At 40.8% G+C, this 20,911-nt stretch overlaps 1 protein-coding gene across 1 annotated transcript; it reads right to left on the reverse strand.

The window, feature by feature from the left end:
- Positions 1–887: 887 nt before the first annotated feature.
- Positions 888–13,048, reverse strand: LOC119810813 (zinc finger protein 58-like). The gene is made up of 4 exons (XM_038324473.1): positions 12,918–13,048; positions 5,702–5,828; positions 4,547–4,642; positions 888–2,664 (listed from the first exon to the last, which is right to left on the reverse strand). Exons 2-4 carry the CDS (start codon positions 5,823–5,825, stop codon positions 1,169–1,171), a joined length of 1,716 nt encoding a protein of 571 aa, XP_038180401.1. The 5' UTR covers positions 5,826–5,828; positions 12,918–13,048; the 3' UTR covers positions 888–1,168.
- Positions 13,049–20,911: the final 7,863 nt, after the last annotated feature.

Below are 20,911 nucleotides of genomic sequence, written 5' to 3' on the forward strand. Positions count from 1 at the left end.
TTTTATCTGAGGCAAAGCAGCTGCACCTGAAACTATCACTGCCTCAGCTGATGACGGCACCTCTGCAGCCACAGCTGCTGCCTTGCTGTGGGTGTCTTAGATGGCAAGAGTATTTATACAGTTTTAACTCTGTCCCTGTTCTTTTATTTTACCAACAACAATTATCAATATAGATTCAAATGCTGAGTGAAAATCTGCTAGTTCAGAAAAGCAGAGCTTCTTACACACCAAGGGGGGATATTAGAACAGTTTTGATGACTTACTTAAGAAAAACAACAGTAACTATGCTACAGCCCAGATCTCAGATTCTGGGCAACCAATGGACAAAGCTTTGGCATGGTAAAGGATTAATGGATCATTTATAGTTACAGAAGATAGAGACTTATTAATAAAGGCAAGTTTTAAACACATTGATGGAACAAACTGTTCAGAGTTACAGCAAAGAGAAGTCTCTGCTGTTCTCTGATGACATTCTTAGTAGTCATGCTCTTGTAAGTTACATGTTGATGTTGACATTCCAAAATGGTTAACTTATTTCAGATGAGTAATTCCTGATTTGCTGGCAAAAATTTTAACACATTTGACACACTCATGAAGTTTGCAGTCAGAATGAATCATTTGATGTAGTAGGGAGCGGCGGGCTGTGTCCCGCCACCTGGCTAGCTTTGTCCAAAATAATTACACGGAAACTGTATTCTTTTAAATACTGCCTGGCCCATTATTTTCAGCCTCTTACTCACATCTTGATTAACCCATATCTAATAATCTGTGTAGCACCACGAAGTGGTGCCTTACCATTTAGTTTCTAGCATACGTCCATCTTGGGCTGGAGCTTCATCGCATCTGGTTGCAGAGGCAGGGCAATTGTCTGAGCCATCTACCTCACTTCTTTCTTCCTGTTCTGTCTACTCCACCCACCTAATTTTCTGTTCTCTTAAAGGGCCAAGGCAGTTTTCTTTATTAATTAACCAATGAAAGTAACATAGACAGATAACTCTCCTCCATAAATTTGATGTGTTTTAAGAAGTAAACTTCTTAAGATATTTGTTGGATTTCTCCCCTGTATTAACTATATCATGTGTTGAATAAGGATATTAGATTAATAAAAATCTTTGCTACATTCCCCCAAATTTTAGGGATTCTCTATATAATGAGTATTTCTTTTATGTCATAAAAAGGATAAAGTTGAGGAAAAGCATCTGTCACAGTCTTCACCTTTGTAGGGTTTCTCTCCAGTATGAAGCTTCTTGTGTCTACTAAGAGATGACTTAAGATGAAAGGTTTTGAGACATTCTTCACACTTGTAGGGTTTCTCTCCAGTATGAACTCTCTTGTGTCTCCTAAGGGATGAGTTATAGTGAAAGGTTTTGTGACATTCTTCACACGTATAGAGTTTCTTTCCAGTGTGAAGTGTCTTGTGTCTACTAAGAGATGACTTAAGATGAAAGGTTTTGTGACATTCTTCACAGGTGTAGGGTTTCTCTCCAGTATGAAGTCTCTTGTGTATCCTAAGGGATGAGTTACAGAGAAAGGCTTTGTGACATTCTTCACACTTGAAAGGTTTCTCTCCAGAATGAAGTTTCCTGTGTCTCCTAAGGGATGAGAGAAAAGGAAAGACTTTGTGACATTCTTCACACTTGTAGGGTTTCTCTCCAGTATGAATTCTTTGGTGCATCCGAAGATATCTTAAATTTGAAAACCTCTTGCTGCAGTGTACACAGGTATAACGACAGTCTTCAGAGTGGATTGTTTGATGTTGTCTAAGGGATACAGATGAGTTAAAACATCTGTCACACTTCTTACACTTATAGGGTTTCATTCCATTATGAACCTTCTTGTGTCTCCAAAGGGAGGAGTGATAATGAAAGGCTTTGTCACACTCTTCACACTTGTAGGGTTTCTCTTCCATATGAACTTTCTTGTGTATCTTAAGGGATGACTGATAATGAAAGGCTTTGTGACATTCGTCACACTTGAAGGTTTTCTCCCCAGTGTGAACTGTTTGATGATCCTGAAGATTCCTAGAATAGGAAAACCATTTGCCGCAGTGTACACAGGTATAAGGACTGTTGTCTGCTGAATGGATCGTTTGATGTCGTCTAAGATATATAAGAGAGTTAAAGCTTTTACCACAGTCCACACACTTGTAGGGATTGTCTTCACAGTGAATTGTTTGATGTTGCCGAAGGGATGAAATGAAGCAAAAACATTTGCCACAGCTCTCACACTTGTACGATTTCTTTCTAGTATGTTTTCTTTGATGCCGTCTAAGACGTGAAAACAAGGAGAAACAAGTGCCGCATTCTTTGCATTTGTAGATTTTCTCTTTAGAATGAATCCTTTGATGTTGCTTTAGCATTGAAGGATAATAAAATGATTTGCCACATTCTCCACACTTGTAGGATTTTTCATCAGTATGATCTTTCTGGTGTATAAAAAGTGATGAGCGAGTATTGAAGGCCTTGTGACATTCTTCACACGTGTAGGGTTTTTCTCCAGTATGAAGTCTCTGGTGCATGGAAAGAGTTCTGTGAGAACTAAGGCCCTTACCACATTCTTCACACTTGAAGGGTTTCTCCCTTCTATGAATTCTCCGGCATTGAATATATTGTGAGTTATAATCAACGGTCTTGGAGAAAATGCTATAATCTTTGGGTGTTGTTCCTGTTGAGCAAAAGTTGAGATATGAATAAAGGTTAGAAAAATATTCTTCATACTTACAATGCTTATCTTTAGAAGAAAACATTTATTAATACATATTGAAGCAGTAAAAAATGAGTCATTCCAAAAATTAGTCACTATGTATAAATGATAAAATATTATACAAAGAAATAATCTATACATTTAGTAAGTAGAATAATGTGTAATGTGTGGGCCTGCTTCTTAAGGTTTCTGTCCTCCCACGAGGTATCACAGCAATTTGGCCCCAAAGAAAATCACATAGAGAGTATATATTAATGATAAACAGATTTCCCCATTAGCTCAGGCTTCTTATTAACTCTTTTTTTTTTGGTTTTTCTAGACAGGGATTCACTTTAGCTTTGAAGCCTGTCGAACTAAATCTTGTAGACAAGGCTTGCCTCAAAGTCACAAAGATCTACCTGCCTCTGCCTCCTGAGTGCTGGAATTAAAGGCGTGCGCCACCACCACCCAGCCCTTATTAACTCTCTTAACTTACATTAGCCCATTATTCTAGTACATGTTAGCCACATGGCTTAGTATCTTTTTCAACAGGGGAGGTCACATCTTCCTTCTTCCGTGTCTGGGCAGGACTGGAGAGGAATGGGCTTCCTCCTTCCCAGAATACTCCTGTTTTCATTGTCCTGCCTCTACTTCCTGTCTGGTTGTCCAGTCTATACTTCCTGCCTGGCTACTGGCCAATCAGTGTTTAGTTAAGACATTAATTGACAAAATACAGAACTGTCCCACACCAATAATGGAACATCCAAATAGAACATAGATCTAATGGCATATAATTCAAAGTTAAATAGCTAAGTAAGTTGCAAGGGCATTTTACTAAGAGAAATAAACTGATTAAATGCATTGAGATTTTTTATTGCAGGATACCATGAAATTATAAAGTAGCTGAGTTCTGGTAAGAGAAAGTTATTTTTGACTTTGTAAATTTGAGACATAGTCTAATGCAAACATTTTATCCTACACATATAGTTTTATTTTGGGAGTACAAAAGATATGCTGCACACGTAGACAGTCTTCACAAAGATGAAATTCATAGTTCAAATTCAGGACATTATTTTACATTTTATTTGAAAGACCAGAAAATATAAACCTGAAACATATTGAAACATGGTAAAAAAAAAAAAAAAAAAAAAAAAAAAAAAAAAAAAAAAACCTTCAGTTCACATATGCATGAATCAAATTTGGTTAAGACAATATATTTGGTTAAGGCAATGAAGATATGAAAAAAATTACTTCTTTTGTTTGTTTGTTTTGTTTTTAGAAGACAAGGTTTTTTGATGAAGACCTTGCTGTCCTGTAACTCACTATCTAGACCAGGCTGGACTCAAACACAATATTAGAGGGAGAAAAAACATTTCTACCTTTCATTATCCAGTCCTCTGTACCTGTCCTCAGAAGTAATCCTAAAGTAAAACACCGAAAGATATTTAAGTTCAATTTTCCCCTTAACATGGAATAATATTAAAATCAGATGTACTTAAAGTAAGGGGTTATTGGGCCAGGAGTGGTGACACACACTTTTAAATCCAGCACTCAGGAGCAGAGGCAGAAAGATCTTTTTGAGTTCAGTGCTAGCCTGGTCTACAGAGCCAGCTCCAGGACTGCCAGGGCTACAGAGAAACTCCTTAGAGGTCTGTAAGCAGAAGCATAGCTTGTAATTGGGGAAATCCAAAGTTTAAGAGCCTTAAATTTTTATAAAACTGAGACATGTGCTTTGACAACAAAGACAAGGAGGGACCTAAGAATGATTCCCATAATATCATGTTTCAGGGTAAATGGGAAAACCTCACTTTCTGTTGGATCTCAGGATCTCAACTCTGCCCCTGAACCCCTCATTCCTACACACCTGGGTGCATGGTGGCTGCTGCTTGTGTCTTCCCATCTGAATGCTCTGGTCTTTGCTCCAGAAACGTCACCAGGTGTGGCTTAGGGACGGCAAGACCTGTTTGTAGATAAAGAGAAGTTTTTAATGTATTCTTTTACTCGGAATTGACATTTCCCCTTCTGTACAAGGACAGAGATGAGGAGACAAATGATTGCAGACAATCAGTTCCTTAAGTGTTTTCAGACAGGATCACTACAACACATGATGGAATCTACAACATTCACAGTCTGGGTTTTATTTCAAGGGAAAAAAACAGTAAAACTGAATTGTAAAACACTTCAAGTAAAAAGTGAGCTCCACCTCTCAGGCCACTGAATTTCTAAAAGTCCCACTAGAGTCAGAGAAAGACATATCCAACTCAGAAAGGTTAAACACAGAAAGAAGGAAACAGTGTAAGGAATCTTTCTGTTTTCATTATTTAATTTTTCATATGCATTAGTGTTTTCTACAAATGTGTGTCTGTATGAGGTTAATTTGACAATCTAATTAATTTTTATCAATAAAAAATCAGGAGTCAGGTATCGGCTAAGAAACTGAAAGATCAGAGAAGCACCTCCCTCTTCCATTCCCACATCCAAAGGGCAGAGATCCTGTCTCAGCCCTGCCTTTCCACGTCCTGTTCCTCTCTCTACAGTCTTCCATATCTCAATGGTCAACTAGTGGCTAGTTCTACCCTCTGACTCCAATCAAGCTTTATTTGTCAGAACACAACACAATCAAAGCATCACACAACATGAGGTTGTCAGACCTTGGGTTTACAAACAACTGTGAGCTGCCATAGGAGTGCCGGTGATGTGGGATTTCCTGCCTGGGCTAATAGGCCAAACAACGTTGTAATTAATATAGTTTCTGTCTGATTATTCGAGTCTGGGTGGCTGGGAAGGAAAGAATAGTTTCCTTTTACTTAATGGTCCTCTAGAAGAGGTGACAATGCTCTTAACGACTGAGTCATCGCTTCAGCCCTGAAATGATTTTTTTATAAAGCAACCTCCTTCATTTTTTTGAAAACAAAGGATATGAAACTGACTGTTGAAATGCTCCCCTGAGAAACCATACAAAGTGAGAAAGTTTTATGTTGATGCTGAAATAAGAAGTCACTATAGATGATATGCTCACCAAGGAATTCAAGGTGGCTGTAATTCTCCAACATCACATCCCTGTACAGATTCCACTGAGCAGGCTCCAGACATTCCCTCTCTTTTGGAGAGAACTCAATGGCCACATCCCAGAAGGACAGCATTTCCTGAAATAAAGATCAGCAAGTGATACCACACATTAATTTAACTAAAACCATAAATAATTTAAATGACAAGATGCATTGGGCTGGATAGAACTTGAAACTAGGTAGGGCCAATTTGAAAAGAGAGAGAAATAATTGAAAAGAATTCCCACAAAGACTTTCCTGTAGCCAAGTCTAGGGGGCATTTTCTGTTGGTGGTTTTTTTTTTTTTTTTTTTTTTTTTTTTTTCCCGAGACAGGGTTTCTCTGCAGCTTTAGAGCCTGTCCTGGAACTAGCTCTTGTAGACCAGGCTGGTCTCGAACTCACAGAGATCCGCCTGCCTCTGCCTCCCGAGTGCTGGGATTAAAGGCGTGCGCCACCACCACCCGTAGGGGGCATTTTCTGAACTAGTGATTCCTATGAGACAGCACAGCCCACTATGGGGGTGCCTGCACTGGGCATGCAGTTCTACATGGCACAGGAAAGCAGTCTCGGGGACTCAGTAAGCAGTGTTCTTCTGTGGCCTGTTCTCCACCTCACGCCTAGGGTTCCTGCCTTGAATTCTCTCAGTGATGGACTGTCACCTTGAGTTGGAGTCTAAAATAATCCCTTTCTTCTCCAAGCTGTCTCTCATCACGGGCTTTAGCACAATACAAACCCTCAGACAGGCATCAGAGTCTGATGCAGCAGCTCTGGCTGTGCTGTGGGCGCAGGATTTCTACAGAGTTCAGTAATGATGCAGATGGCAGTGACACGGGACATGAGAAGGAGCAGGCAAGGGGAAGAACCCACAGACTAAATACTATTTAAGTATCTGATCATATAAGAAAATAGGCAAGAATAGGACTAACAGTACTTCTTGAGAATTTGGAATAGAATACACATCACTTGATGTTTTTGTCATTTTCCCTTTCTACCTTTTCCGTGGCAGGTATGAAGTGGGTTGCGGTATTCCTAAGCATGTTTGTACACACTACACCTGAGCATCAGTGTGCATAGCTGAGAAATAGAATTGATGATGATCTTTTCACATGTCAAAATTTTCTAATTTTAGACTTTATGTTCTTATATATTTTAAGTAATGTCTCAAAATGATCTATAAAAACAATCACACATCATTTTTCTTTTGATAACTACAGGAAGTTTCAGCAATTAATTAATAATGAGGTATTATGTAATAATTTCATGGGTAAGCTTTGGATTATCTTTCTCAGTTATGTTCACCTCCTCAAACACTTCCTTCCAGACTTCTGGAATGTACCCTACATAAGGCACATCCAGCTTTGGGAAACTGTCATGGGATTTTCCCTCCCATCACGCTGTCCCAGAACACTCACTGTTCAGGAAGTGCAGTTAACATTTTTATTTGGGCTGTCAACTGCTCCCAAGTAACGACACAGAGACTTCTTTTTTAATTATGGAAGCTTGGCCTTTAACTTGTTGCAGGGAGACAATCGTTCTCTGGATTTGTACGTTTTAGTTTTCTGTAAAGCTCTCTCTGCTGCAGTGAGCAGGGTCTTTAACAGCAGTGACAGCTACACTTTGGTGTAGGTCTAAGGAAAAGCATCTGGATGCAGTTAGCAACTGTGATGCTTTAGTGGCTCCAGTGTGTTCTTCTCTGTGACTTAGGATCTAAGAAGTCATCAGAGACAACTGCTGCTAATGCCGAGATGTGGGAGACACTGGGGCACCTCTAGGGATCTAATGCCATACTGCTCATGGGTGTGGTTCACAGGCATAACAGTTAAGCAGGACTATTTATTGCGTCTCTGCCTAGGAGCTTGCAAAGCACCTTCCAGCACTAAGAAAAGTCACCCTTAGGCAGGAGACCTTCAGGCCAGGCCCAGCTCCAATCTCCTGAATCCTATATCTGCAAGGGTAAAATCATGAAAAGAAAGAATGAATGGAAGGAAGGAAGGAAGGAAGGAAGGAAGGAAGGAAGGAAGGGAGGAAAGAAGGAAGGAAGGAAGGGAGGAAAAGAATAGTTGAGTGTGGTAGCACACACCTTTAATCTCAACACTTGGGAGGCAGAGTCAGGCAGATCTCTGTGAGTTGAAGGACAGCCAAAGATACACAGAGAAATCTAGTCTGAAAAAAACGAAAAATTAAAAGTAAATATAAAAGAAATAGAGTTTAAAATAAAGCCACATTAAGATGGAAAATAAACAGAGAGTCTGGATACTGTATTTTTTTTTTGTCTTTGAATTGTTTGATGGCTGAGGAAGGAGCAACAGCTGCAAGAACACATTTCAATATAAATGCTGCTGGATTAATACAACATATTTATTTTGAAAATGCTTTCACTACAAAATTTAAGCAAAAAGATATGTTACTTTAGAGAACAATTTTTTTTTCACAGGAAAGGAGAGGCTGTAGATTCATTCTGGGTTAAGAAAAATCAGGTTTGATCAAGGAAGAACCCCTGAAAATTCTCTGATAGGAGCAAGTTGCACAGATGTCTGAATTCTACATCCCAAACAGTTTCAAGAATGCTGGATAAGATGATCAAGCATCACAAAATATTCTAGTCAGGCCTTGACCATAAATCTCAATTTTCTTTAAGCCCCCCAAGATTACCAGAGCCCAAATTAGCAGGAAGTAACCCAGGTAAGTATGCCCACAGTCCAAAAAAATGGATTATGAATGTTTGTCTTTGTTTAGAATGTTTCTTAGAAGTTGTTATGGATAATGGTCAGGGAAAAAGCTAAACAAAGGGCACTTAATTCATAGTTCAGAAGTAGTGGAGGCTGGTCCTAAAAGCAAGCCTACAACAACAAAATGAACAGTGTACATATAAAAAGAATTCTTGAATTTCCTCTTGGTGTCCCTTAGAGACTCCTTTCAGAGAGACAGACAAAACTGAAGGCTAAGTGGACATTGGTGGAAACTCAAAATGATGTTCAAAGAGAGGATGGGATTGCAGGTCAGGATCTAAAAATAGGGACCCGCCATTCAAAGTAAACAACCTACAGATCACAAAATAACATAGTGCTTAAAACACACACCACACTCATCATGAAATAGCAACTCCTAGGTCTTTGTTCCAGGGCTTTCCTCAAACAATTGTTGCATGAAACAATCACTAGCTTTTGCTTCAAGCCACCAAGTCTAGCAGTTTTATGACTCAGAATGTAAATTAAGCCATAAAAATATGGAAGAAATACAGTATCTGCTTTAGAAACATGAATTATATACTGTAATTTTTGTTTCAAAATAAATATCACATACTTTGATGTATACATTAGCTGTTTAGATGTATTTGAGGATATTGATAGTCCATACATTGTTTCTGAGTCTCTTAAAGCAACACACTGACATAGAGCACAGTAAAAGAAGCCTGGGAGGAAAGACACAGGACTGTCAGCAAGGGGACTGGACTGGACCTGTGCAAGAGCAGGACCCACCATTAGCAGTTGGCTTTACTGTTGGCTATGCAGTGCCCCATGTGGAGGACAGTGCAGGAAGTGGTTTTGTTCTGGCTCACTGTAAAAAGCATCTGCGCACAGTGCACCCTCTGCTGTAAGGACAGGGGAAGGCTTCCCAGCTACAGCTGCAGAAAAAAGACCCAGGAATGTAATCACAGCAGCCGCATCAGTCAAGAACTGCAGAATGAAAATCAAGAAACAATGGAGTCTTAGATTAAATTGAAAGGAGCAAACTGGAAAAAAACAGAGAAAATCAGAAGAAAGTCACATCAGATCATGACAGTGTTGTGCCCAAGTTGAGACCCCCCAGAGAGACCATCAGAATCCAGTCAGGTTCAGAATGCAAAAGCAAGGTTCATTCTCCAGCCGGGATGGGATGCAGAGCAGTAGGGAGAGCTGCTGTTTTTCATTTGGGGTTGACATATATAGGCAAAACCATTAGCTACGTTTATTTAGGGTCAAGGGTTGGTGTAGGAGGGTGTGGGCTACTTCTACATACCCCCTTCCTCCTACAAGTGGCTACTTCTGCTTTTGTACATGCCCATGCCCTCCCCCCACCACAGCTGTTACTTAGCTTCTGTTTAGACCACAAAGCTGGGTGCCGACAGGTGGCTAGCTGATAGAACATCTTGGAACATCTTTTGGCTTTTTTTTAGAACCCAGTGTCCTAACCAGCTCTTGATCTTGCAAAGTTTTAAAATTTTCCATGTCCTTACAACAGTAACTAACACAGAGTAATATGCAAAAAGAATGAACATTTGTTGAATATAGGCAGAGCTATTATTCAAAGGAGGAAAGAGAAATTTCCTCACAGAGTAAACGCTAACAGGTATGCAATCATCACTTTAACAAGAACATGTTTGATACAAAGCTTAAGTTACATGTGGGCTGAGTCAGCAGAAGTTAAGCACACAGTTTGTAAATTAACAGTGTGGACGGCATGGATTTGTCAAGGTGCTCACTGTAAGAAACGGGAAAAGCACAACAGAAAGTATTTATCACATCATTAAAGTTGAAATGCTCCCTGTCACAGACTAGGTACCCTAGGCTGGCATGGAATTTGCTTTGAAGCAGGGGAGGACCAGAGGGCTCTGCCTCCCCCTCACAAATGCAGAGGTGACAGGGATATGCCTCAGACAAGACTGACGTTTCTTTTCTGTCACAGGTCTGGTTACTAAAATCCCAGGGATACACACAGGTCTGGGAGTTCTCCTCACCTGCTGGCCTGACACAAAAGCCTGGCGCTGTAACACAAGGCCATGAGAGCTTTTCACCTGTTCCTAGGGACCCTGCTTCTGGACCAGCTCAACAAGCTCAAGGCCACATCAAGACGTTGACACAACCATTGGGGGCCAAGCAGACATCCTGCCGTTTTTACAGTTAGTCTGCCCTACATTAGGGATGGGGGACCTTTCAAGGCTTTAAGGAAACCCAGAGGTTAATATGCCGCCTGGAGTCAGGTTCTCCTTTTCCTTCTTCCTGCAGAGGGTCCTCTGTGTGTGGGCTGTATGTGTGTTCTCTGGCCCCTAGTCACAGCTCTCTATAGCAGCTGGTCCTGGCAGACCTTGCTGCTTCCTTCCAGAATTTACCGCCAGAGACCCTCAGGTATTTTTCCTTTCTTAGTTCTTTAGTCGTCAGAGCAAATGAACACAAGGTAAACTGTCTCCCTCACTCACCCTGCCTCTCCTGTGCCAGGGCGCTTCTCCATCCCACTCCTTCTGAAAGACCCCAACCCTAGTCTCTCTCTTAAGATGTTTTTGTGATCAGCTAGGCCAGGGAAAAACAGGATATCTGTGTGCGGCAGAAGCAGTCTTGAGACCGGCTACACCTGCCAAGGGAGCAAAAACAGGATATCTGTGGGTGGCAGAAGCAGCCTTGAGAAAAACACCCAGTCCTTTGTGTATCAAAACCCAGGGAGGCAGAAACTGGCATAACTTAGACTTGTTTTTATCCTGTTAGACTTGTTTTTGTCCTGTTAGACTTGTTTTTGTCCTGTTAGACTTGTTTTCGTCCTGATGTTGACCCCCCCATATGTTAATTTGAGTTGACCAATAATGTTGTTGTTGCTATGGTTCCCTGTTATGTAAACCTGAGACCCTATGAATGCTTGCTGGAAAAATACCTCAGGGGCTCAGTCTCACTGGAGTATTGAGTCCCCCTCGGCACCTTCAACATTAAAGAATCCTCTTGCTGTTTGCATCCAATGGTGTGGCTTATTGAGTCTGGGGGATCCTGAACCCTAGAAATTAAGGTCTTTCACTTCTGGCAGTTAATCACCCTTCCCATGGCTGGCCCCAATCACTGGGCCAATAATAACAGTCTATTTGTTCTCCCAGAAACCTGCCTTCTCGTCTCCCTTAAGGAACAGATGCTGAGGTCTCCAGGATGGCAGTTAACTGGATGCCTCTCTAGCCACAGCTCCTGCTGACTGTGAGCCCACCAACTCCTGACTCTCCTCTCCCCTATATCAACCAATGCCCAAAGGAAGAAGACAGACTTCAGTCCCTATACCAAAGAGTCTGGGATGTTTGTGTGGAAGCTTCACGTCAGTCCCTGGCATCCAAAAACCAGAATCTGGAATGTTTGGGTGGAAGTTCCATCCCAAGCCCTCTCCTCTGGGAGATGCCTCAGTTCAGACTCCAACTCAGAGAATGGCGCCAGCCTGGTCTACAAGAGCTAGGTTCAGGACAGGCTCTAAAAAAGCTGCAGAGAAACCCTGTCTTGAAAAACCAAAAAAAAAAAAAAAAAAAAAAAAAAAAAAAAAAAAAAAGAAAAAAAAGAGAATGGCTCCCAAACAATGACCCCCTCCCCAGCGATGCACAATACCACTCCCACAGGGTATTTAAACAGTACCCTAGAGAACATACACATGATTTTCCAGTCTTCCTTCCCTAACTCCTTGGGGGGGGGGGCAGTGAGGGGGCTGGAAACCATCAGGGAGCATTGGTATACATTAAACCTGGGCTTTTTCTAATTCGGTTTGATTTGGACTGTAGGCAGAGAGGCTTATTGGAGAGTGAAAACTTTTCATAAACCTCAAGACCATACATTACGCCAGTTACAAAGTAAAGGAAGGGTCAGAAACCACGACTGCTCTACAGATACTGAGAAATCTCAGCTGGGCGTTGGTGGCACAGGCCTCTAATACCAGCAGCACTCGGGAGGCAGAGGCAGTTGGATCTCGGTGAGTTTGAAACCAGCCTGGTCTACAAGAGCTAGTTCCAGGGCAAGTTCCAAAGCTACAGAGAAACCGTGTCTCGAAAAACCAAATAAATAAGTAAAAATAAAAACATGACACTGAGAAATCTCACAGCATTCATAGGAGTATGGGTCAGCTAAAAAAGTGTGCTTCCTCACCAGAGCTGCTCAGTGAGCTCCCAGCTCCCCTTCAGGAGCAGGCAGTCAGCTGACCATCCTTAGCTTGCAACCCTGGACCTTGCACTGTCATCTACTCCGCGCTCCCAGGCTGCTCTCCTGTCCCAGAAGCCCAAGGCGGACTCGGGCTGCACGCGGCGTCCTAAGGAAACCATCACTCAGAGCACAGTCCCTGTCGCCCCCACCCCAGCCCTGACCTGCAACCTCAGGCGTCCCAGCCAGTTGAGCACAGAACCTCCAAGGCAGCTTCTCCCGCCCTCCCACCCAGCCCAGGTCCGCTCGCTCCAAGACGGACACGCACCCCGCACAGTACCTCAGACTGCGCTGCACCCTGGACCAAGCTCCAAGTCGGAGATGCAACTGGAATGCACAGCAGGTGGAACTCTACCCCAAGTTTGAGGAAGCAGCAGAGGTCGAGATCGGAAATGTGATTTCCTGGATGGCGCCTAGTGTACAGACGCAAGGGACTACATTTCCCAGAAATCTGCGCGAAGCATAAATTTTTAGGAAGGATGAAATTAAAAACAAAACTAAAGTTAGCTAAATAAAACAAAAAGAAATGGTATATCCAAGTTAATTATCTCCCCAAATGTAACTCCACGGCACCGGATTCCGATGCAAAGCACAAGAGGGTTTTTAATATTTAATATGGAGTTTGAACTACATTTCCACCACACCAAAGGAGTAGGTGAGGCAAAGTGCAGCCTGGTGTTGGGAATATTTTCTAACAGTAGTCACACCGCCGGCACAAAGATATCCAATTAAAACAGATTAAACAGAATAAAATGCCCATGTTTTATTAAGTAACGGCGCATTCAGATGGCAGATAGCATGGCAGGGGAGTCGGAAAAGCAGAGAGCACAGGTAAACAAGGGACCACGTGTTCCTCCTTTGGGAGCCCAATTGAATACCCTGTGGGAGTGGGCCAGGACTTGGCATGCTGGGATTTGGAGTCCAGACCAATGCAACTCCCAGGCCCGGGGAGGGGGGGGTGGTGAGATGTATGACAGGGGCTGGGGTTAAGCTCCAGACTTAACACCTGGAGCCCTGGAAAGGGGAGAACTTTTAAAGAGTAACATACCAGAATGATCTATGAGAACAGTCACACATCATGTTTTGTCCATCAATACAGGAAATATCAGCAATTTATGTAATAAAGAAGTATTTTCTAATAACTTCATGGTTAAGCTTTGGATTTTCTCTCTCTGTAACGGTATGTTCACCTCTTCAAACACTGTCTTCCAGGATTCTGGAATGTACCCTAGATAATGCACATCCAGCATTTGTAACAATGGTACTGGGGGCTTCTCCCTCCTATCATCCTGAGCTAGAGAATTTATTGTTCAGGACGTGTAGTTGGCATTTTTCTTTGGTCAAGAACAGCTCCCAGTAATGACAGAAAAACTTCTTATTAACTGAAAAAGTTTGTCCTTTAGCTTACATTTGTCCCACCAACTCATTTATTCATTTATTTATTTATTTTTGGTTCTTCGACACAGGGTTTCTCTGTAGCTTTGGAGCCTGTCCTGGAACTGGCTCTTGTAGACCAAGCTGATCTCAAACTAACAGATATTCTCCTGCCTCTGCCTCCCAAGTGCTGGGATTAAAGCTATGCGACACCACCACTGGGCTTCCACTAACTCCTATAATTTAAATTAAGTTGTTTCAGTTTATTCATGTTCTGCCTTGGGGCTTTTAATTTTCTTTCATTCTGTATGTCACACTTTCTTGCTTCTTCTGTGTCAGTCTGTCTGTCCACTGACAATTCTCTGTCTCCATGATTCCTCTTACTCTCTCTGGCTGGAAGTCCTGCATATACCTCCTGTCTAGCTATTGGCTATTTAGTTTTCTATTAGAAGAATCAGGTTCCTTAGGCAAGCAAGATAAACAAATGCAACAATCTTTCCATAGTTAGACAAATATTCCATAAACAAATGGAATATCTCTGTCCACAGTTAAACTGGGATGCCTTTCTAGGTGTTGTTTATGTGTTTTATTTCCATTGGTTAATAAAGAAATGTCTTTGGCTAATAGCCAGGCAGAATAGAGCCAGGCGGGAAATCCAAGCCAAGATACAGGGAGAAGAAGGGCAGAGTCAGGAAGACACCAACAGCCACTGGGGAGGCAAGATGTGAGGTAACAAGCCACAAGCCTTCTGGTAAAATATAGACTAATAGAAATGGGGTTAACTTAAATATAAGAAATAGCCAATATTAAGTGTGAGCCATTGGCAAAAGAGTTTATAATTAATAGAAACCTTCAGAGTGGTTATTTGGGAACTAGTGGGCTGGAGAAAAGCATCCGGTTACAGACACCCAAGTGTTGGATTACTGATGTCTTTGGTCAATGTTCAGAACCATTACATCTCCACATCTCTGCTCTACCATTCTTCACGTTTAACATAGCTCTATCTCATGAGTTTCATTTCATTAATTTAACATGTTGATGAGATCATGTGTTATTTACCTTTGCCTGACATAACTTCCAGCTTCACCAATATTGTCACAATTTGCAAGAGCGCAATTCTTCTGTGAAAAGTTATTGAATTAAAATGTCATTTTCCCATTGATAACTTCTCTCCTGTCCCCCAATAACCCATCTCAGATACATGGTTTACTCTTCTCTAATTATTATGGTTACACATACACACACAGCACATAACTGTATAAATGTACACATAACTATATAATTATGAATGACCTGTTTAGTGTTGTCTGTATATATGCCTTGATGTCTGGCCACTTGTTAGTGGATAGATAGTGAGTAGGCTCATCCCTGGGGAAGGCTAATTTTCTATTAGTGGATCTTAGGTGCCCACAGGTTATATGTTACCTTTTGGGGTGACTTTTGCCATGATCCTAGCCATGACTAGTTTGTGCATTCAAGGGTAGGGACGTAAGGATTAGAAATGTTAGGTTGGAGGAACAGAGATAAAAAAGAAAACAGAGGGGCTGGAGAGATGGCTCAGTGGTTAAGAGCATTGCCTGCTCTTCCAAAGGTCCCGAGTTCAATTCCCAGCAACCACATGGTGGCTCACAACCATCTGTAATGAGATCTGATGCCCTCTTCTGGCCTGCAGGCAGACACACAGACAGAATATTGTGTACATAATAAATAAATAAAATATTTTTAAAAAAAGAAAGAAAGAACACAGAGACATAGGATAGTACTGGCAGGGCAACTCAGTGAATACTGAGCGCTGAATTCTGAGTTTGGCCACGTTTATTTTTCATAGACTTTTATACCCCAATACAGAAGGGGGAAAGAAGGCCAAAGATTGCTTTAACACGACACAAAGGGAAACCAGTACGGTTCATTGTCTCAGTCAGTGCTCGAGACATCAGCCATCAATACTGAGTGAAGCATTTGATGTTTGGGGCACAAGACCAAGTGTCCTGTAGGTAGTCACTCCCTGTGTCAAACCTCCTGTTTTAAATGAAGGAGCACAGGACTTGACTTCTCTGACCTTAGGTTAGGGTGAAACGGACACACTTCTAGGGGCCGTGTTAATGTCCAAAACACCAAGTAACCACACCCTATGTCAGGACATCTTGTTCCACAGGCACTCCTGCTGTCAACAACTTTGAAAGAGCAAAAATAAGTTCAAATTCCCTGACCTTCAGACAAGGTGGAACAGGCTCACATCTGTGTGTGTCTTGACACCTATACTTCTCTGTTTAGCCAGAATGTTGTCACCTGCAGGCGACCTTGTGCCTGGAGCCCAGGGAAGGGGAGAACTTTTAAAAAGGAAATGCCACAATCAGAGGAGTCATGCCCTATTGTTATAGAAGATAGAAACTCATTAATAAAGGCAAGTTTCAAACACATTGCTTCAAAAAACTGCTGAAAGTTACAGCAAAGAGAAGTCTCTACTGTTCTCTGATGACAATCTTTATCTTTGCGCTATTGTAAGTTAGATGATGATGTTGACATTTGAAAAGGATTAATTTCATATTATTCATATGTATTTATTTCAGGCGGATAATACCTAATTTGTTGACAAAAATTTTACCACACACTTCACATACTCATGAAGTTTGCAGTCAAAATGTATCATCTAATGCCTTTTAAGGTTTGAAGAAGTAAACTTTTTAAGACATTTGTTGGATTTTTCTCTTGCATTAACTATCTCATGTGTTGAATAAGGATATTAAGATTAATAAAGTCTTTGCCATATTACGCACACTTTTAGGGATTCTGTTCAGGATGAATATTTCTTTTATGTCGTATAAGGGATGAAGATGAGGAAAAGCATCTGTCACAATCTTTACGCTTGTAGGGTTTCTCTTCAGTATGTACTCTCTTGTGATTCCTAAGGGATGACTGATAATGAAAGGCTTTGTGACATTTTTCACACTTGTAGGGTTTCTCTCCAGTGTGAACTGTTTGATGATCCTGAAGATCCCTAGAATAGGAAAACCATTTTCCGCAGTGTGTACAGGTATAAGGACTGTGTGCTGAATGGATCGTTTGATGTTGTCTGAGGGATAAAGAAGAGTTAAACCTTCTGCCACAGTCCACACACTTGTAGGGATTGTCTGCACAGTGAAGAGTTTGACGTCGCCGAAGGGATGAAGAGAAGTAAAAGCATTTGCCACACTCTTCACACTTGTAAGATTTCTGTCCAGTATGAATTAACTGATGTTCCTGAAGGTATGTAAAAGAGGAAAGAGTTTTGCCACACTCTGCACACTTACAGGGATTGTCTTCAGAATGAATTGCTTGATGTCGCCAAAGGGATGAAGAGAAGTAAAAACATTTGCCACACTTCTCACACTTGTATGACTTCTCTCCAGTATGCTCTCTTTGATGTTGCCTAAGATAAGAAAATGAGAGAAAACACCTGCCGCATTCTTCGCACTTGTATGGGCTCTCTCTATAATGAATTCTTTGATGTTGCATCAAATCCCAGCATTGAAGGATAGTAAAATGATCTGCCACAGTCGTCACACTTGTAGGGTTTCTCCCTTGTATGAATTCTTTGGCAATGAATAGGTCGTGAGTTGCAATCAATGGCCTTGTTGGAAATGTTACAAGCTTTGGGTGTTGTTCCTGTTGACCAAAAGTTGAGATATGAACAAAGGTTAGAAAATAGTCTTTGTACTTATAAGGTTTATTATTTTGAAAGAAAACATTTATTCATACATAATGAAGCATCATTGAAAACCTACAGTCATTTCAAAACCTATAGTCATGAAGTATAAATGATAAATATTGTAGATAGAAATGATCTATACTTGTACTGGAATAAGGGCATATCCAAATAGAACATAGACATAATGGAATATAATTCAAAGTTAAGTAAGTAAGTTGTGAGGACACTTTACTAACAGAAATAAGCCCATTAAATGAGTAGAGATTTTAAAATGCAGGATACCCATAAAGTGATAAAGTAGCTGAGTCTGGGAAAGAGAAAGTTAATTTTAATTTTGTGAATTTGAGACATTGTCTAATATAAACATTTTATTCTCCACATATAGTTTTATGGTGTAGAAGGTCCTTCTATGTGTTGCTTTCCTTAGTTAATGAATAAAAAACTGCCTTGGCCTTTTGATAAGGGCGGAACTTAGGTGGGAGAAACAGAACTGAATGCTGGGAGGAAGAGTCAGGGAGACACCATGGATTTTCCACTTGAGATAGATGCTAGTTAGACCACGTGGCCACATACAAATTAATAGAAATGGGCTAGATCAAGATATGGGAGTTAACCAATAAGAGGCTAGAGATTATGGGCCAAGAAGTGGTTTAATTAATACAGTTTCTGTGTGGTTATTTTGGGGCTAAGCTAGCCAGGCGGTGGGATGAACAAGCGGGCCTCTCCTTACAACAGTTTTATTTTGGGAGTACAAAGGATGTGTTGCACAAGTTGACACTCTACAAAAAGAATGTTTTTTTTTTAGTTCTTTCATCTATTTATTACAAGAAATGAAAAAATGAAAAGAAAATACCTCAAAGTCAATCTTGAAAGTAAACCGGTTTGAATCCATGGCTAGAAGATTTGAGAATGACCATGAAGTTCACAGATTTTAACAGTTTCAACAGAAAGGGTTGTGGGCTTTTCTAGGTTTATTTTTATTTATTTATAGGTTGGTTGGTTGGTTTTTTAAGGAAGATTAAAGGTGAGCGCCACCACCACCTGGCCTTAAGTTTCATTTTATGCAGATGTTGAAAGGTATGTGTCAGACCTAAATATACAGAGGAAAAAAACTTGAAAGGGTCCAATATTAAACCTTGAGTTTACAAGGTTTACGTGGGAAAAAAACAGGTGATACATTTAAGCATCTTAAGAAATAACTCTTGGTCCCACAAGAAGTAAAAACTGTCTTCTGTGATTTATACCAGTCTCAATAGCTTTGATTTATGAGTATGTCAGCTGAGGTGGTTCAGGATTTGAACCTCCGGTCTTAAAATGTCAGGCTCTGCTTTACGGTACTGGGCTTCACAAAAACAGTTACTTAGGTATATCCCCAGCATAAGGTAATGTCTGTCGGCTGGTTGATTCTAAGATGACCCCATCAGATCTTCAGGATAAAGAAAGTTCACCTAATTCCAGTCAATGGTAACTGCTTGTTAACATGTGGAATACATGTTGAAGCTAAAAGTCACTCTCAACAGTCTCTAAACTCCATCTGAAGTTAATAACGGAAATGCATAATACAATGAACCATACTATAAACCCAACATTTTACTACAAGGAGTCATTTTAATTTACCTGTGTGGCATTTTTAATTTGAGTAAGTGTGCAGACTTTTTTTTTGTGTGTAGACTTTTTACCACGCTAAAACATTAGTAAATTCATAGATAAATTTCCTTGTTTACACAGCAGCTTCAATGCAAACAACATGTCCAGCAATGGGATTTGCCAACAGATCCACAGAGCACTCACTGTTTATGGAATGAGGCTTTTCACAGCATTAATTTCCGTCAAAATATTAACAGTGAGTGTACTTGTGAACTTATGAAAGGGCAGGGATGAGTTTTGAACATATCTTGGCCCTACACCTGCCGTTACTGTTAACACATTTCAGGCGGTAACTTGTTTCCTAGGCTCCAGGGACAGAAGCCATTCTTTTAAATATTCTTAAAATTATATGTAGATTCTCAATGATGGCTATGCTGTCCAAATGAACTAAAAGTCATTTTGGAGGAAATTTTCTTCCACAATAATGTTTTTAGGTTATTTAATATCAAAGAATATTCCATTTCCTTTTGATTTCCTGTGGCTTTCAGAGCAATACAAGAATAGAGCTACTTTTCCAGTTCTTTCCAGATTTCACTAGGGGCACCATTCAGTAAATAGTTTGAGTAGCTGACAGGCTTTTGCCAAGTTTGGTTGCATTACTTCTGAAGTACATTTCCTTGTGTTCTGGTCACACCTAGTTCTACTGTATGTACCATAGACACAGCCCACGCCAGACTCACAGTGGCGATCCTTAATAAGTTCCTTTAGGTTGGTTTCTGGCACAATTTTCTGATATCCACCATATTCAAGTCATATTTCCCATTATATCTAGTGTCACACATGAGAAAGTTTCCACAGGGGCCATGGAAAACACCCTCCACACATTCCTGAAGTCCTGTGGCAATCTTGGTCTTTCTAGGCCATGAGTGTCAACATCTGATCCATGCTCCTTTTGAACTCAGATGGAATAAATAGTTCAATGATCCACCGAAGACTTATTCAATAGATAGAGGTATACTGAACACTTTCCATCATGTAGAGATCACCACAGGTCCCCATTAGTCTTAAAGTATGACCACTAAAAGAATTCAACTAGAGAAGCACCCATGTTGACTTGGCTTCTCCTAAGGAGACCTGACCATTTCTGTCTCCATCAGCCACTGTGAGAATGAGATTTACTAATTCAGAGAGGTTTCCTTGGTTACCTGATTTTGCCTTAGAAAGACCGTTGCTTTTCATTCCTCCACAGTAGTTTTCCTGGTTAGTTTATCAAATAGCACTGTTTCTTTTCTTGGTTCAAATTTGGTTCCGAAATCAAAATGAAGGAGAGAGAGAGAGAGAGAGAGAGAGAGAGAGAGAGAGAGAGAGAGAGAGAGAGAGAGAGAGAGAGAGAGAGAGCACCAGGCAGTGGTGGCACATGCCTTTAATCCCAAGCACTCAGGAGGCAGGCAGGTGGAGGAGCTCTGTGAATCTGAGGCCAACCTGGTCTACAAGAGCTAGTTCCAGGACAGGCTCCAAAGATACAGAGAAACCCTGTCTCGAAAACAAAACAAAACAAAATGACACAAAATGGGAAAAAGCAAACAAACAAAAAGAACAGTTACACATTTTTCCATTGTGGGACA

Source organism: Arvicola amphibius, chromosome 3 (genome assembly GCF_903992535.2).
Source record: "Arvicola amphibius chromosome 3, mArvAmp1.2, whole genome shotgun sequence".
NCBI classification, from domain to species: domain Eukaryota; kingdom Metazoa; phylum Chordata; class Mammalia; order Rodentia; family Cricetidae; genus Arvicola; species Arvicola amphibius.

Bases quoted from the DNA above. Each gene is read 5' to 3' on its own strand.
- LOC119810813 (XM_038324473.1), bottom strand. From the start codon at position 5,825: ATGCTGTCCTTCTGGGATGTGGCCATTGAGTTCTCTCCAAAAGAGAGG. The intron at 4,643-5,701 runs GTGAGCATATCA...ATCTACAAACAG, and splicing joins CAGCCACCTTGAATTCCTTG to GTCTTGCCGTCCCTAAGCCA. The intron at 2,665-4,546 runs GTGTGTAGGAAT...TTTGCTCAACAG, and splicing joins AGCAGCCACCATGCACCCAG to GAACAACACCCAAAGATTAT.